Genomic DNA, 18,888 nt, shown 5'->3' on the forward strand with positions numbered 1-18,888 from the left:
ACATTGCTTTCAGGTGGTTTCAGCTTATCAAGATAACATCAGTTGACATTCAGTCTTGCCAGCACATCTGTGGCTCACCTGTTACTTGCTTCCTTCAACACACAGAGTTCTACCTTGTTTCAAACCAGCATAAGTGTCTGCAGTGAGGAAGCCAGAGGACTTCAGGTTTCTCCACACCGCCTCCTGGGATGAATCTCAGCAGTCTGATGTCTATTCCAGGCCTCTACTTCCCTGAAAAAAAATCCCACCACATATGGAGCTGTATCTTCAGACTGGAGAAAAATTAAATTAAATTTCTAACATAGTTTCCATCTGAAATGAGCTGAGATCTTGCATTTGCTCACCTCAAAACCAATAGATTTGGAATCAGAAGATGGTGCCCCACCACTGCCAGCTGTGTGGCCCTGGACAAGTCACCAAGCCTTCACCGGTGGCATGCACTTTGCTCAATTATAGAGTGAGCATCACAGGGCTCCTCGCTCATTTGCAGTTCATTAAACTAAAACAAAAAAGAGAACTGCGAGGCAGCCAGAGGCAACCTGGATATCCCCTGCAGCTTCAACTTCTCCATTTAGCTCTGCTTCCTGGTCTGCATAATACAACTTTTTCCGACATGCTGTGCACCAAAGTAGTTCATTGGAAACACAGTAATTAGCATCACAGATAAAATGACACTGCTGCATTGTTAATTACTACAGTGCAGATGTACCGTTAGATATCATACATAATGTTGTCAAGCCTTTATTTTTAAATTAAAGTGCAACAAACCATACCCTGGCTACACAGCTTTTTTTGATTAATACAAATTAATGTTATTTTGGTGTCTAGGGAAAGGGTGGGGGTGAGGGGGGTCTTGGATCTAATTGTAAGAACACAGAGGCAAATGGTAGAAATTCAGATGGATTCCCCACAACCTTCTTGCTCCACTTGAGTTTGTACGTACTGGAAAGGGTGAGCTTCATGAGGGCAGGGACAATGCCTGGTTTTACCCACCACAATATCCCTATCCCAGCTCCTAACAGAGTCAGCTGCATTTACATTTTCTTAATAACTGAAGGGAGAAAGGGAGGAAGGGATAGAGAAAGGGAGGTTAGAAGAGAGAGGCATTAGAGCAGTATGAGCAGAAAGGGTCTGAAAGTGGCATGGAGGAACTAGAAAGCTCGATGGTTTATTCCTGAAGACCCTGGTTTTGTGTCTGCTTCGTGGCCTTCATAATGATCTTGGATGCACCCCACATCTGGAGCTTTAAAATCCAAAGTAAGAAGCATCATCAGGATTCAGTAGTCAGAGTTCTTCATTGTGGCATTTATCAAGCAACACTACATTCCAGCGGACTCTGGAAACTGGGGCCTGTCAACAGCAGCCAGGCACCACAGTAAGGGAAGGAGAATGTAAATTCCATATATTGTTGATATAATTCTCATAACCTTATGGGGGGAATTTTCCCCCAATTTTTAATTATTATGGTAAAACACATGTAAAATGTACCACCTCAGCCATCTTCACATGCACGCTGCATTTGTTTTGCTTCTTTGCTTAGGAGACATTTTCTTGTTTCTACTTTAGCATTAAGGAAACTGAGGATTCAGGAAATTCAGTAAACTCCCCCAGGTCATCAGGAAGCAAATTGCAAGTTTTTTTGACCCCAGAGTCTTTGTTCTTCCTCCTATAGTGTGTCAGGGTGTTTTCCAAGTACTGGCAAATTGTAGACAAAGCAAATGACTTGGTCCCAGCCTTGCTTCAGTGGGAAATGATTTTCCTAAGAACATTAGACAGACAACAATTTTAGAAATGCAGGGAAGCCCAGGAATCATGCCCAGGTGTGCAGGCCATACATCCTGTAAGCACTCACGGCAGCTCCCTATATGTGGCCTGAATCCATAGGCGTCCAGGGGCCATGTGGGTTGAACCTCACAGTTCTGTGCATCCTATCATTGAAGAGAATCATAAAAGGCTAGCCCAGCTTTGGGCACCTGCCTTCCATCCAGAATGGATTTGACCATAGATGGTAAATAAGATAGCATTTTGAACACCATTTGACCCAGAATTTGCCTAGTGAAATATTCCTGGATCAATAAGAGTATTCTTACAAAAGCATGCTCATTGTAGTAGTATTTTACAATAGTGACAAACTGCAGGGGATAAAAAGACTGAACAACAAGTTGGGTATTTTTACAATGAAATGTTATGCAACCATTTCAAGGAGATATTGCAGAAGAGCAGTTCTGGCCTAAAAATACTCGTGTTAGTGAATAGGCATGTGTGAAAATTCATTTATATCTTTATACACACACACATATAAATAATCCAATCTATGGGCGTATGTAGTTATAAGTGTTAAACATAAATATACCTTAGTGAGACAACTACAGTGACCACACGTGAGGGAAGAAATCCAATCCTGTCAAAAAATTAAGAAGGCTATAAAACAGTGGTACTTCATTAAAAAATAATAATAAATAAATAATATAAAGTAGATCTGCTGCACCGTTTTCAAAAAAAATTTAAGTAAATATACCAAAATATTAGTGTTGATTATTTGTTAATTGTAGAATGGTGTCTGATTTTTACTGCCTTTGTTTGCCTGTCCTGGACCTTCCAATGCCTCTATATTAGTAATTAGGAAAGATAAATTTTACTAAAAGATGGATGCCATGTCAACATCAACCTGTCTCCAACCACTGTACCCCAAAGACTAATCTCAGCTGTGGTCTGTGCCTCACAGAAAGTACCGTAGAAACCAGATGGGGTGTGCATGCCCTGGGGAGTTGGGGGCACTGCTCCACATGTGCCCACAGCCTGGAACCTTCCTAGGAAGAGGAGCAAAAACAGTGGTCGAAGCCCCCGTGTGGCTTTGGGGAGTCATGGGAAGAAGGAGCCCAGCTTGACCCTTTGCCCATTGTCTTGCAGGTCAGCGGCACCATGTACAACACTGGAAGACATGTGTCCCTGCGTCTGGACAAGGAGCACCTGGTTAATGTCTCAGGAGGGCCCATGACGTACAGCCACCGGCTGGAGGAGATCCGGCTGCACTTCGGGAGCGAGGACAGCCAGGGCTCGGAGCACCTCCTCAACGGACAAGCCTTCTCTGGGGAGGTAGGTGGACGGCCTGAGCTGTGTGTGCATTAACAGAGTGTGGTGCTTGTTTACACCCAAGGTGGGGTGACAAATGGAAAGCTGTCTCTTGGATCTATGAAACCAGAAGGTCTGTGTCTCCTTCCTCCCATCTGTTTGCAAATTGGCGTGGAAGTCGAGAACTAATTTCCAGGTTTGCCGGGAAGGGGGAAGGCCACCATGAAATTGTTTGTTTCTTTCTGAGACACTGTTATAGCCCCCTTATGACTTCTGCCCTGACATCTCTCTGGGCATTATTGTGAGCCCAGACCTCGTCTTTTGTGTGCACATCTTCACTTATGCCTAGGTGAGCTTCCAGTCTCCCAGTTGTCACAATCTGAATTGTCAGATTCTGAAACTCTCCCTGCCAGCAGAATGGGTCTTATTTGCATGAAGCTATAATGTACTGTGAAATAAATGTCAGGCCACTAAGTAGTCAGCCAGAGTTTATGCAGAATGGAAATGTCACCGTGGCCACCACTAATGGGGAGTGTCACTCTGTGCCACCAACATCCCAGACAGAATTCAGGCCACAGCAGTGAACCAAACCAGTTTCAATTACAGGATGAGAGCCACAGTTTAAACAGGTGTCATGTGTGTTATGGCCTTTGACAAGCAGGGTGAGCTTAATTTGGCCTCTCGCCTCTGTTGCACTGAGGGTGGCTGTGAACTAGGGTTCAGGGGTCCTTAAGGCCCACTGACCTGCAGCACATGCTCCGGAAGCTGGGAACAGTGTCGAAAGCCAGGCCCAGGGCTGGCTACTGGGATTGAACAATTACGCCAGGCAGAATGTTTTTCTCTTCTCCCCAGAATCTCATCTGTAGGGAAGACAACATGTTCCTCACCTGGTTCAATGTGGGGTAGAGAGAAGGAGTGGGAAAGGGATTTTTGTTCTTGAAGCCTCCTTCAAATGATTCAGGGTCTCAGTGGACAGGGCCTGGCAGCCTGTGCCTGGGCCAGGTCAGTGCTGTCTCCAGGATCTGGAGACTTACAACCACAGAGACCCTCCTACCCTCTCCTGTCCCTGTCGCCACCTGAGCTGGGCATTGCTCCTCAACTTATGGCCACCACCACCTCAGATAAGTTTCTAAAAGACCCTGGAGTAAAACAGAGCCATGCAGAAATATGTCTCTGTTTCTTTTAAAGTCCACCCCACAGCTCAAAACTGAGGGGGACAGTAGACTCCTGATCTTAATGAATCCAGTGGCCAGATTTTAATGATTACTCAAAATACATCAACTGAGAACCTGTGGGCACTCTGCTAGTTACCAGTGATACCAGGATTAAAGGGGGAAAAGCACTTCTACCATGGAGGAGGGCTCACAGAGTGCTGTATTCACGTCACTCAAGTATAATGCCACGCAGTGATGGAGAGGCACAGAGGCACTGGCACAGACAAAAGAAATGACAAGTCTACTTGAAGGGGTCAGGAGGAGCATCTCAGAGCAGGTAGGGACTGAGAAGAGAGGCAGTGCAGAGTGGCAATAGGAGCATCAGCACTGGCCTCAGCGGACCTGGGTGTGTACCTACTACTGTAATATGCACGACTTATGTGACTTGAGAATGGTTACTTGATCCTTCTAAAATTGAGTTTACACATCTCTCCAGGTTATTTTGGAAATTAAATGGGACTCTGAAAGTACCCCATAGTTGATAGGCAGCTAGATAAAGCAGAAAATGAGGGAGAGAGGTACTTTGGCACACAGACACTATGGATTGTGAAGCTACATGTAGATTTCATCTGTGATCTATTCGTAATGGCTGTTTGGAGGACAGAGTGGGGCAGAACTGTGAGTCTCCTTCCTGGGTCTGTTGGGGAGTATTCTGGAATTGATTAGGGATGTCGCCAAAGGCTTTATCATGGAAAAACTCCCAGGAGTGGCATATCCTAAATTTAAAGTACAGCAGAGCGAAACCTCCTGAATTGAGGATGACTGGAGAATGTCTGTGCAAATTGGAGAATATTCAAAATTGGATAAAGTCTTCTTTTCCAAATATATGGTGTTTTAAGATTTTTAATTCCTTTCCTCATTGATGTACTTGCTCATTCATTTGCTGTTATTTGTTGGTTTTTCTCCCCGACTGAACTGTTTCCAGTGCCTATCACAGCATTGCCTAAGAGTAAAAATGCATTTATCTAATGAATTTGTTAAGTGAATGGATGAAACTATAGGTGGTCACTAGGCTAAAATCTCTCCATTGTATAGTTCCTTGAGTGCTTGTTTCTTCAACATGTAATAAGGGTGTTTTGTAACTTGTATGTAAACTACCATTTTGGAGTAAATGAGTGCTTCTAAACTTCTTCAGGGAAACATAGTAATTTTATTTTTCAATGCACTGATTTTCTTAAACCTACCTGAGACCATAGTTATCAGGTTCCCCAAGGAATCTGCATTTTAAAAAACCCTAGGTGAGTCTGAAGATTAGGTTTATGAAGCACATTATTAAGTGTTCTCAGTGAAGAAAGCATTTAAACACAGTTACAAATCAGAATTAACTGGGGAATGTTGTCAAAATATTTACCTTTGAGTCCTTCCCCAAGTCAACTGAATCACAGTCTCCAGGAATGGGGTCCACGTATGCACATTTGTAAAAACTCCCCAAGACATTCTTTTTTACAGTTCAATAGTGTTTTTTTTATATTTATTTTCTTATGTCATTGTTAATTTGGGGACAGTATATTTGATTTCTCCCCTCAGGTGTCATCCCCATGGTAGCTCAGCTCTGCCTGATTTATCTCCATTTTCTAAACAATGAGAACTTCATCAATAAAACCATATTGCATATAAATTTAAAAAGAGGCACACCCAGGGGTAATTGCCCCCCTTATAAATGACAAAGTTGGGCACCATCTAGCCTGATGGAACTTGGCAAACAGCTGCACGCAGCTATCCTTGGCTCCAGAACAAACTCGAACAGTAATCTCAACACAAGTACTTGACCTTGCCCCAAGGAGACCATGTCAGTCACGTCACATTTCTTTCCAGGCCCTTCAGTGTGAGTGGTCTATAAACTGGTGTGGTGCAAGAAACCAGAATATTGGAAACATCAAAACAAAGTCTTGTGGAAATCAGCTAACTAGGTGTTGGCCTTTGGGATAGATACTCAAAGGGTTTTAGTGATCAAGAAAGGTTTGGCATCTTATATGTTGTATGAGGGAAAAGACCTACAGTCAATGGATGAGATTTACGGAAAGACGAAGTTAGCTAAATAGGGGGCTATCCATCAGTGGAATGAGTTTGCCATTGAAAATAGTGAATTGCCGTCACTGGAATTATCAAGCATGGAATGGAATTTGAGGGCCTCATAAAAGTGACTTACATCCTAATGAGCAGGTGGACCGTTCACTTTAATACACCTTCTAATACTGAAATGCTACACCGTCCATGATTTCCTTATAGAAAATACCCCCTCATTGAATTCTAACAGAGAATTAGTCTTAGTTAAGGTAAATCCTGACCTGTAGGTTAACATTTTATTTTTATTTCAGGCTAACTTCAAAGCCACCTTTGGCCTCTATTTTTGGTTATCCTCTGAGACGACCAAAGTAGGCACTCCTAGCAACAAAGCATGTGTTTATTTTGTTGACAATGAATAATCACATTGCCACCTGCCCCATCTATCATTACTGATGGTGATAAGTCAATTAATGCCAGGCATTTTCCTTGGCACAGTGCAACAGTCGTTATCTGAAGAGCTGTAGATTAATTGCAGTCTTGTCTAGTGAGGTTATTGTAATTGATGGTAATCATTTGCTTTGTTTTAAAAAGCTGGGTGAATGCACGACACAGTCAGCAACTGCGTTTTTATAAAAATTATTCATGTCCTACACAGAGCACTCCTGGATGCCTTGTTGGGGGGTGGTGATAAATGAGCATATTCAGGAATTCAAATGTCTTGATTTTTTTTAAAAGGGAAAATTAACTGTTTTTAATAAGTGAGACTCTTAGCTTGCTAATCATGTCTAAGTGGTTAGATTAATGTCCAATATAAAATAGGGTATTCATGAAAAGAAACAAATACATCAAGTAGGCAAAATATAATATTTGAAAGAATCATGCCCATGGATTAAGTTCCACTAGTGAGACTAGACAAGAAGAATATTTCTTGTTTGGGGAGAAATTGGAAATATTTATTTTAAAAAAATCTTCCTAATGTCCTTCTTTACAAAGGAGTAAAGGAGCACTGAGAATTGCACCAGTCACTCCACAGGGTGCCTGTAGCCAGATCGCTCAGTTTTTTTGTCTATTCTCCATGTGCTATTGTGCTCTGCTGTGTGTTGAGCGCCACAGCCCAGCCCCCGCCCAGAGAAGCATTCAGTTTCTTGAGGGACAGGCGTATTTATAGTACAACATAAGGCGACAGGACAATGCAATTGTCCCAGCAGGGGACTGTGAAGTCATTCTCTCTGGATTGTATAAGGCGAGGCTGAATAGCTGTGTGTCCTGACACAGGTGCTGCCCTCTCTGAAGATGGGATGCAAGCACGTCAGCCTGGCAAAGTCTTAGCCTCTTGAGTCTCTGTTTCTGCTCAAACACATCTAAGGAAGGGACGAGTCCATAGCTGTTGCCATGGTAATGTAGATAAGATTTGTTTAATTAAAAGGGGGGAATAAAAGTCATACATATATTTTTAGTGACTCTGAATCAGAAGAGAAAAAACAATTATCTCAGAGTCAACAACTGAGACTAAACAACATAAAATGCAGGCCTTGTCCTCTTAAAGGAATCAGTTGTTTGCATTCTGAGAGACTGATTTCACAAACGTGTAGGGATAAGCAATTAATACCAAATTGTCCTGAAGTGTGCTAGGCTATGAAAAGTGCTGAGGAGCTCGGAACTGAGAACCAGGGCCCCATCGGGCACTGAACAACTCTGAGGGGTGCGGTGGAAGGGAGAGGATGGAGGGGGATATGCTCCACTGATCTAATTAGCACTTGGCTGGTAGCCTGGGACCTTCTGGTTGAGATGCTCTTTTGGCACAATTGGAGACTTGGGGATGGGGGAAGGAGAATGGAGATGTTTAAGAATAACAGGTTCATGGGTGATCCCTATGGAAGGCTGTTCCCTCTACCTGATGCCAGCTCCATTCTTCTCCCCAGCACCCCCACACACCCCCCTCCTAGGCCTTTCCTCCTCTCCTCACAGCCAGTAAAACACAGCTCCTCTTGGCTTCCAGAGAATCCTGTGTGCTCATCTGTTACAAAAGTCCACAAACCATAGCCTGTGGGCCAAATTCAATCTAAGAACTAAGAATGGTTTCAATTTCTAAAAAAAATATTTTTTTTAAAGAAGAATATGCAACTGACGCCACATGTGGCCTGCAAAGGCTGAAATATTTACTACCTGGCCTTTTACAGAAAAATTTACTGACTGATCTACTAAATTACGCGTCACTGCAGGGTTTATAACTGTTTACTCTGACTTCTATTGGAACTGTACTTCTTTGTTGATAGGAATTTTATCTTAATCTTACCTATATTCCCAGCACCCCATGCAAGGTCTGACACACCATGTTAGAGTGAATAAATGTTTGCCGAATAATAGAATAAATGGTGTTGGTGAGCCCTTTAATGGTAAGGATTTTCACCATTCATCTTTGCATATCATACACCTAGCGCAGTGCCTGACATGGAGTGGTCGCTTAATTGAGGCTTGTGAGAGGAGCCATTCCATCATGAATCAACAATTCAGTCTACTACTGGTATCCCAGGAACATAAGCCTTATGGGCATTTTTCCTGGAATTTGGGGTGTATTGTTTTCATTGACTTTACAGAAATATACAGCATCATTTAAATTGAAGATGGAGTGTTTCAATAAAGGCTGTGCAAAGCATCAAATTCCACTAGAAAGTGGAAAAGAGGAAGAGTGATTTAGTTCTCAGTAACAAGTGAGACATGTTCTGGGCTTTTCTGAGAAAGGAGCATGTTTTGAGAAATTTAAAATGTATTTCCAAGGCACCAACCTAGCCCTATCCTAATAGAAAGAACGCAAAGGATTGAACAATGAAGCATCCCCTGGAGGTTAGCTCCATGGGATGGACCAAGCGTAACCTTGAATTCTTCACTGTGCTGTGCAACCCAGAATTTACTCACCCAGCTTATAGGTAACTCCAGAATCTCGCTCTAACACCCCACAGCTGTTTACATGATATGCCATTTACTTTCATTCATTCATTCATTCAGTTAGTAGAGACAGAGTTTCTACCATGTGCTACAGTGAATAAATCAGATACCAGTCCCTGTGTGTACGGTGCTTGTGATCTAGTGGGTTGAACGAATAATAAGCATAATGAATAAGCAAGATTTTATGGTACATTCAAGTCTGATGAATGCTATGAGAAAAGAAATAGAATGGAGTCAGGGTTACCCGAGGGTGAGGGGAGGAGACAGCAAGTTACATGTTCAAAGAGGGTGGCCAGTGAAGGCCTTATAGAGAACATTCCATTTGTGAGGCTGCCATGGGGCTGTCTAGGGGACAGACATTCCTGGCAGAGGCAGCGTCCTAGCTTGGAAGTGGTAAAGAATAGAGCATCCTGGGAAGAGTAGGAACAGCATGAGTACCTGTATGAGTAATAGGTGGAGAGCAGTCAGAGAGGTAAGAGGGGGACCAGGGGCTGCTAAAGACCATGTCTTCTTTGCATGGACTTTATATAGACTTTGGCTTTCATTCTGAATGAATTCCAAAGCACAACCAAATAAACTCTCCCATTGGGTCACTGACTCACTGACACAGTGAGATTATCCTTCATACCTGGGAAGCTAAGGCCCAAGACAATCCAGGCAGTAAATGGTTGAGGGTGGATTTTAACTCAGGTCTTCTGATTCATAACATTGGTTAATAAAGGTCAAGTTTATCTATAAACCTTGTAATAATGATTGTCTACTCTGGGCCCTAGCCCCATGGGGAAATCCAAAGACCTGTAGGCCGTGGGGTCTGCCTATAAGGAGTCTACAATCTGGGCTTCAGAAACAGACTGTTAACTCCCTGCAGTCATAGAGTAGGTCGTACTTTTCAATATTCCCCCCGTATATGTGACAGGCACTATGCAGATGTTGTTGAATGATGAGATTGAATGAGTGAAGAGAATGTAAGACTGAAACATTCAGGATACCTAAATTATGTCCAGTATATCCTGAATTCAATTTTATTGTGATAATAGCAAACCTAATAAAATAACTGGCCACATTAGTAGACATTCTAGATGTTTTATGTTACCTTATTCACAAATACAAAGTAAATGAATTCTTCAGGGTAACTGAGAGGAATAATGGAACAATTGATAACCAGGGTACTTCAAAAATTCATTTAGATTCCTCATTTCAGCCCTGAAATTACTCCCAGGATCAGACCAGGGAACTTGTCTTTGCCAGTGTTAAAAGCCAAAGTTCTGAATTCTGGGAACCAGGCCCACCCAGAGTGAACAAATGGGCCTTCGAGAAGCAAAGCAAACAGAGGTCAGAAACCCAAATGTGGGAAGGCAGATTATGACAATACCACCAAGCTAAGATGAGCCTCATCAAAGGATAGGAAGCTTTCCCTTTAGACATTTTGATAATTACTTCTGGGAAAGTCATGTCAGCAGCTTCCTGAACTGCCAGTTTTAGATGGACATGGTGGGACAACCTAAGAGAGAAGATGTTTTGCACTTGAAATACTTGCTGAGCTCAATTCATTATCCCATTGACTCCTTCCTAGCCTGCTTGATAATTTTGGCCTGCTCCCGCCAGGATGCTTTGTGATGCCACCATCTTCCTCCACTTAACTCTGATCTCCCCCTTAAATTGCCATCTAAAGTGGAGAGAGAGGTGTTATATTGCAAAGACAATATTAAAGATCAGCCTTAACTGGGACTCTTCTAGGGTTCTGCCTAGAACTTAACCATCACTATGGCAACCATCACTCTTACTGCTTTACAAGTGTTGAATGGGTTCGTCCGTGTTTAGTACCAGTGACACTGCAGTTAGAGGGTGGGTACAACTTCTGACACTTCCATGAGCTAGCTGTACTGTTTTTTGAAAACCCATTTCCAAAGCCACAGGAATAGAATCGATTGGAAAATAAGGTGCAAAGTAAGAAGGGCCCATCTGCTACCACTATGACCACTGGGGACAGTTTATTAAAATGTGTAGTTGCCACTAAAGATCACATATCCTACTTCACGATATAGACCTGCTCTTGGAAAGAACAAATCTGCCCGAAGCTTCCATCTGAAGAGTCTGTGTCCCGTAGAGGTCATCTCTTCCATTCTACTGACTATATAAAAGAAAAACCAGATACCAGAGAAGGACAGAGAATTGTCCAAAGTCACCGAGATTCAGAGGCACAATTAGGAGCAGAACCTGTTTTCTGGTTCTTAGTTTGAGATTGTAAACTGTACAAATGAAATTTTAAATTTTATCAAATTCCAGGGTTCAAAGGGCACTTTTAGGTCATGTTGTTTAGTTGTGCAGTAGAGCAGGTCTAGACTGAGAATCAGATTCCTGTGTTAGTAAGCCGAGCTCCATCCCAAGGATGTTTCTATAGTCTGCCTCAAAAAGGCAAAAGATATTGGTGGACTATTTTACAACCTTGAGCAATGATGAGTGTCCATGAGGAAATGAATCTGGAAGTCACCAAATCAGCCCCAACAAAAGCGCCACCATAATAGGGCCTGCCTGCAAAAAAAAAAAAAAAAAATTAAAATTAAAGATTATAGGACTAAAGTAGAAGCTGTAATGCCTTTAAGAGCCTTCATTTGGTCTCAATATGAAGAGGCAATCACACAATTGTATTAAGAACCTACGGCTAAGCAATGCTGTACTTCAGTTTGAATTCCCCCTCCCGCCCACTCTCCCCAATAGCCATGCAGAACAGCTCAGTTATATTAAATGTAAGTAATCGAGATAATAATATTGCAAAATTAAATCATTAGATGTCGAGCCACTCCATGGATGTGCTTGCTATACAATTCAAAATAAAGCCGTTTAAAACTCCCAGATTCATTTGCTCTGACATATCGATAAACTTTTGCTGAAACAAAGCTAATCATCTCAATGGTGCCGACTTAATTGCTCGCCAGTTGACGGATAATAAACAGACCTGAGGATTAAAATATGAACTAATTACTGTACTCAATTCCATTTACTTGATTTCATGTTCCATTAATTTTTTGCATCATTTCTGGTAGAAGCCTTAGATTTATGGTCCCCCCAAATGAATTATGTCACTTAGTTGCCTGTGGCATGCACGTATTCAGAATTGGTTGGAAAGGGCAGAATTCTGGGCAGTAAATATTTAGCTGAAGCAGCCTAGGATATAGTAAGCAAAGGTAATTATCCATTCCCAAATACCAGCCGGAGTCAGCCTCTATAAATCTATCCCCATCTCAGCAGTAAAAGGGCAACACCAGGATTGCGCTCATGATTATTCATTGCATCAGCTTGTTAGAGACTGTCTAACAAGAGCAGTAGAGGCCTGGATCTGGAAGAGGATTGCAGGGAAGCAGAGACAAGTGTGCCGTGGAAAAAGGAGAGGAATCTGGGGGTCAGGCACTGAAGCCCCTGGACAGGGACAGCGTGACTTCAAGACGCCAACATGTCACTTACTAGCTTTGTGATTTCACAAGGACTGACTTGGGCCAATCACTTGGCCTTCCTTAAACTTTCAAATGTGATATGAGACTAATACTGTCAGTCCTATGTACATTATAGGACACGGTGCAAAAAAACACCCCTGTGATAGGACCTTTTAAGCTACAAAGTCCTGTATGTGTTAGTTAGTTACCAGCCTAAAAGTTAGAGCTCATTTAGTTCAAATTCCTTGCAGATAAGGCAACTAAAGATAATCACAAAGCATTAATGCGATGATACTCATCAACTTTCATTTACTGGGATGTGCTGTGTCCCAGGAACTGTGCTCAGTGCTCACCCAATATGCAAAACAAACCTTTGAGTTAGCACCATCTTAGCACCATTACAAAGAGGAAAAGAAACTCAGAAAAGCTAAAGAACTTGTCTTTGGTCACATGATTGGCATGAGAACTAGGATTTGAACCCAGGTCTCTGTCTCCAACTTTGTACTCAGTGACCCTCGACAAGTCATTTACCCTCTCTGGTTCTGCCTCTGAGTAATTGCTTGATCCCAGATAAATTGATTCTCTCTGATCACCCTGTGACCTGAAATGGCCTTACAGCCCCTCTGGCTTCTGCCCCAATCTTAAGAATCATCTGCACTTTTTCTGGCTGTAAAGTGAGACCAGTACCTATTTCTCTAAATGGCGCCACAGTGCTGTGAGATACGGCTCAACATCATTTTGTGTGCCTGCGGAGAACCTGAGTTTTATTCACCTTCCCCTCTCAGATGGACAGCAACCGGGAAGTTACATTCAGATACACAGTTTTATGTTTTCTCTCATTCTTTAAAAGATAATAAGCAAGATATTGTATGTCTATAACTTGTTTGTGTATAAACACATCTGTTTCCAACTGCAAAGCATAAGAAACCATATTCCTTAGTCTCAGAGGTAGCTTGAGAGTGAATACATTTTCTTGCTGTGGATGTATTTGCTGAGCTAGAAGATTCTGGATTGAGCCTTGAAAATGAATCCTGCAGGAGCTATTTGGCAAAATGAGCTTAGCCAGGAGATTTTAAATCACACTACCAGGCAGAAAAGGAGGGAAGGCCCAGGGATGACTAGATACCTGCATCAGGACTCAGGGCCTCTGCACCAGTTTTTTCAAAGCAGATAATGTGTCTGCAACCAGAAAGACTCCCGTGTCCCAGAACAACTGATGTTTCTGCAAGGTCCTGGGATGGGGAGGGAAATCACTTCTTTCCTGCCTTTTGCACCTGCCTCTCCTGGGCTGATGCATGCCCCTGCCCCAGGGAGAAGCTGAGATTGCTGGAGTTATTCTTTGCTGCTTTTGAATCCTAGCTTTGATCACTTACCTGCTCTGACCTTGAGCAGGGACTCAAACTCAAACTCTCTGTTTCTTTATTAATAAGATGAGACTAACAGTGAAGATCATGCTATCGGGTTGCTACCCCCACCTCCGCTTTATTGAGGTATCGTTGATATAACAACAAAATTCAGCAATTTTAATGGTACAATTTGATGTATTTTTACACCTATAGAGTCATGTGACCATCACTGTAGCCATGAACTCTAATACTTCCATCACCCCCCAAAATTTCCCTCCTTTCCCTCTGCACTCAATCACCCCCAACCCTGACCCCCTGGAAACCTCTGATCTACTATCACTGTAATTTTGTCTTTTCTCAGATTTCAATCAATGGAATTGTAAAGCGTGTGGCCTTTGATTTTTTTTATTTGATTTTTAAATTATCATACAATAAGATCAACTTTCTTCTTTTAGTATACAGTTTTCTGAATTTCAACATATAGATTTGGATAAGCAGCATCCCAATGGGGATTAAGAGGATCAAATCAAAAAGTGCTCAGCAGCACCTGGTACATAGTGAGTGCTCAAAAAATGGTAGCTTTTCTCAGCCACCGCAGGCTTCTGCCAGCTCCATCTAGGGTCAGCATTTTTTTTAATATTTTATATAATTCTTACATCATTTTTCATTTTTGCACAATGTATGCCTTTTCATTTTGGTTATATTCCCCATACAATTGCACCCTCCTTATTTTGACCTTAATCCCTCCTCTCTTCCCTCTCCCCCCCCATAGTGTGTCTCTGATTTATGGTTGCTTGTTGATTTTGATTTTTACTTTGTATTAATTAGTCTTTTTCCTGGTCCCTTATTTAGGTTTTCTTAATTCCTGCTATGAGTGAGACCACCTGGTATTTTTCTTTTTCTTTCTGACTTATTCCGCTGAGCATGATCCCTTCTAGCTCCATCCATGTTGCTGCAAACTGCATGTGTTTATCTTTTTTGATTGCTGAGTAATGTTCCATTGTGTGTATGTACCACATCTTCTTGATCCAGTCATGTATTTTTGGGCATTTGGGTTGTTTCCAAAGCTTAGCCATTGTAAATAGTGCTGCTATAAACATAAGGGTGCAGGTGCCCTTTGGAATTAATGTTTCTGTGTCCTTTGGGTAAATACCTAGGAGTGGAATTGCTGGATCATATGGAAGCTCTGTCTTTAGTAGGTCAAGATATCTCCACACAGCTCTCCACAGGGTCAGCATTTCTATCTTCCATCCATACCCAGCAAGAATCCAGAGTGGCATCTGGGCAGGAGGTGAAATTTGTAAAATTTCCATCAGCCATTGTGAGTTGGTTCCAAAAACCACTCCTCTAAGAAAGTGAGTCCAGGCCCTTTTTGTGATTGTCATTTCCTTCTCAGTGACTCCCTGGAGAAGGGTGACCTGGAGGAAGAGTCTCCCTTTCTCTGTGCAGAGGTGCCCTCCACTGGCCAGTGCACTGGGCCTAGCTAGGAATACATCTTTTTGTAATACTCACACTGACCCTGCAGGGGCCAACAAGACCCCTGCTGACATAGGTTTAGAACTGGGAGAAACTCATCCCCTTGAGCATAAGCCAGAAAGTACACTGCCCACTCCCACATCCTGGGAGCACCCTTCCAGTCCCCAGATAATCTCATTGTGGCAAGAGACCAGCAAGTGGAGTATTTGCTCATTCTCTGTGAGCATGGAGCAAAGCCTTGAGCTGCCGACAGGGAAGACCACAGGCGGTGGTATGTCTGGGATGGCCCAGATTGATACCAGTTGGTGCTGGTGTCATTCAAGCAGTGACCTCCTTTACTCTCAAAAGTGCCTAGTTTGCCCAATGAATCAGGGTCACCCTATGTCTAGATGACCTTAGGCAAGCCACTTAACCTCTGTGAATCTCCTTTCTCTCATCCAGAAAGTGAAAGCACTAGAATAGCTCCATCAGCACCATTGAGGAGGACATGGAGGTGAACTCTTGCTCCATAATTTTATCATCACAAAGAAACATTGGTGTGTGCTGGGGGGGTGAGGGTGGAGGCCTTAGTGTGCTGTTGATCTGCAGTGAAGTTTTTATCTTGTATTACAGAACATCCCCCAGAGATTAAGTATGTACTTTAAAGTTGCCACCATCTTACTTTCCTCCTTTAAGGCAAAAGCTTGGGAAATGATTCGCTGTGACACCAAAAACTAAAGCTCAGATTGTTCTGCTTACTTGGGTTTGCTACCTTCACTTGTTGAAGCGGTTTAAAATACCAAGCCTCCCACGTGTGCCTCAGCCACCCCCAAACTCCAACCTAACACACACGCATGCTCAGTTCCGTCCTGTTTCAGTCCTTCAGCTCCTTCCTAGGTAAAGGCGCTCCTGTCGTTAATAAGGTATTTTACTAGAAATTCTGGGTTTGCCTTGAACCATTTCACTTTGTGTGTTTTAATTACAGTTGAAGTGATTTCTCTACACTGAGCACCCCAAGGAAGAAACCCCAGGAATTATCATCATCATCCACTTAGGCTTTGTTTCAACTCTGCTCTTTAGAGAGCCAGAGCAGCAAGAAGATTCTGTCACCTTAAACTCCTCAGTAAATCCCCGTTGGTGTCGGCACTTAGCCTCTCTGCCATCAAACAAAAGGGAGAGTGTTTCTGCTCCAAAAAGCAGTTTCAGGCTTTGCTTTTAAAACCTCGGGGGCATCCAAATGCTCAATCCCTCCAAGCTCTAGTGCGGCTTCTGTAGAATTCATTTAGCTTGATTTACATTATTTTAATTTTCTTAGGGGTGTCTTTACTAGCTGGAGGGTGATTTTTTTCCCCTTAATTAAAAAACAAGTGGATTCCAAAGCACACAGAACAAAACAAGCCCCTTTCATACCCTGTCTCGCTTGTCACTTTCTCCTGCTGTTCGCTCTCCTCTGAGTGCTTTTCAGCTTCACTCCGCACCTGCTTTTCAAACTGGAAATGAGATGGAATGACAGTGAGGCGAGGCCTGTCTTTCAGTGGAATCAACCAGCCCTTGGTTTCAATTCATTTAATTTCCTGAAGGATATGACAATTGGGGGGAGGATCAGGTAGTGTTATCTCTATCTCTTAGATAGAAAAGCAGTATCCAGTCAGTGCAATTTGACAAAACTTCATGGAGCGAGCAGAGAACTAGGAGAGCCCGGGGCGGTGGGGTGAACTAGCCCCGCCACATCTCAGTTAAGGTGCTTTGGGTGCAAATAACAGAAACTCACTCAAGCTACAAACTGCAGTTACAAGGGGAATTTACTGGAAGGCCTCTGGGATGAGTCATTCAGCTACTTCCTGGGTAAGATGCTCCTGACCCAAGGAGACTAAATCAGTGAAGAGACTGGAGGCCCGAACAGACCCAAGGTCATCACCAATCCCAGGAACTGCTCCATTGCCTATCTCTACACGGCTGCTTTGTTCTGAAATTATCTGTAAGTTGTCCTTTTCTAATTCTCTGCACATGGAGAGCAAAAATGACCCCCTAACCCTTTAAACTCCTAGATCTATTTCTTTGGATCAAGAACATTGGCTGAGACTTCATTCCAGTTCCTAGTTCTCCAAAGAGTTCTGATTTGACATCACCAAATCTGATGTCCCCTTCCATCAACTGTATATGTGTGTGTGTGTACATGTTTTTCAGGGGAGCAGGAGAGGGTCAGATAGGTAAACAGATTTGGGGCACTGTCCTTCTAGCGGGGAAAACAGTTATCTAGAGAGGCAGGTGCTGTAATGTAAGCTTATGTAGACAGTCTCCCCAGACATCTGCTGTAGTGGTGAAGATAGACAGTTCTTTTCTGTTCAGCCTGACAATCCATAAGCTAAAGGATTATTAATACATTTGACTCAAATCTGGGGGTCAGACATAAGGAGGATGTTCTTTTTGACATGAGCAGGATCTTGAAAGAGAAGAATACGCATGGCTGAAATAGGATGTGAGCATCCCAGATAAATAGGAGTATTACTTATTAACAGAAAAGTGGTAGTCTGTTCACATTGCGCTGTGAAGAATTTAGCATCTGGTGATGGAGTGTCACCGCAGTCTTACGCATCACAGGACGTCAGGGGCACACAGCAACCTTGTCACTCGTCTTCCTGGATGCTAGCATTGCTCCCCCTGCCTCCTCTCTGCCGATGCATGAACCACACAGTGGGTGCAAATCTGATGCCTAAGGGTTAGCGTCAGGCACACACTCCAGCTCTGCCAGGTATTGGTAAATATAAGTTTACCAACCTGTGTGAGTGCCTCCCAAATGAGAAAAATGATATTCCCAAATGGCAACATCAACCTCAGAGGCTGGCTGTTTGGATAAAACAAGGGAGTCCCAAGTAGGCGCCTCAGCACTGTGTCTGACACAGGCGGATGTCAAGAATCGTTGTTTCCATGCCCGTCTCTCTCCATCTGTTGTCTCATCCAATAGCGGACTAATATGATATCCTTGATAAAAAAAAAAAATTAAAATTCAGACTGGGGGATGACCATGTGACTCAACATTGGGTCAGAACAGATAAAATAAGGCCATCCCCTCTCACAAGGAGGGCCTTTTTTTTTATTTTTTATGTATATATATATATATATATATATATATATACACACACACATATTACACCATTGTTCATTTTTGTACACTGTATGCTTTCTCCTCTCAGGTGTAGTCCCTGTAAAATTCCCACCACCAATTCACCCATGAACCATCACTATAGTCCCTTGTGCTCTTCCCTCCCATTTTGATTCCTCTGCCTCCCTCTCCCTTGCAGAATGTGTCTGATTTATATTGCCTGCTAATTTTGTTGTTGGTGTTTTTTTTAATGTATTATTATTATTGTTACTTTTTTTCCTGGTCCCTTGTTTGGTTCCCCTATATTCCTCCTA

At 42.7% G+C, this 18,888-nt stretch overlaps 1 protein-coding gene across 1 annotated transcript in view; it reads left to right on the top strand.

The window, feature by feature from the left end:
• Window positions 1–18,888, top strand: part of CA10 (carbonic anhydrase 10) — a gene marked incomplete at both ends in the record, with an annotated part of 448,833 nt that overhangs the window by 356,981 nt on the left and 72,964 nt on the right. The window contains one exon of the mRNA XM_084237378.1: window positions 2,911–3,096. Within this exon, the coding sequence (XP_084093504.1) occupies window positions 2,911–3,096 (186 nt within the window). The remainder of the gene's footprint in view (window positions 1–2,910; window positions 3,097–18,888) is intronic.

Source organism: Talpa europaea, assembly GCF_964194135.1.
Source record: "Talpa europaea genome assembly, chromosome: 7".
In the NCBI taxonomy this organism is placed as follows: domain Eukaryota; kingdom Metazoa; phylum Chordata; class Mammalia; order Eulipotyphla; family Talpidae; genus Talpa; species Talpa europaea.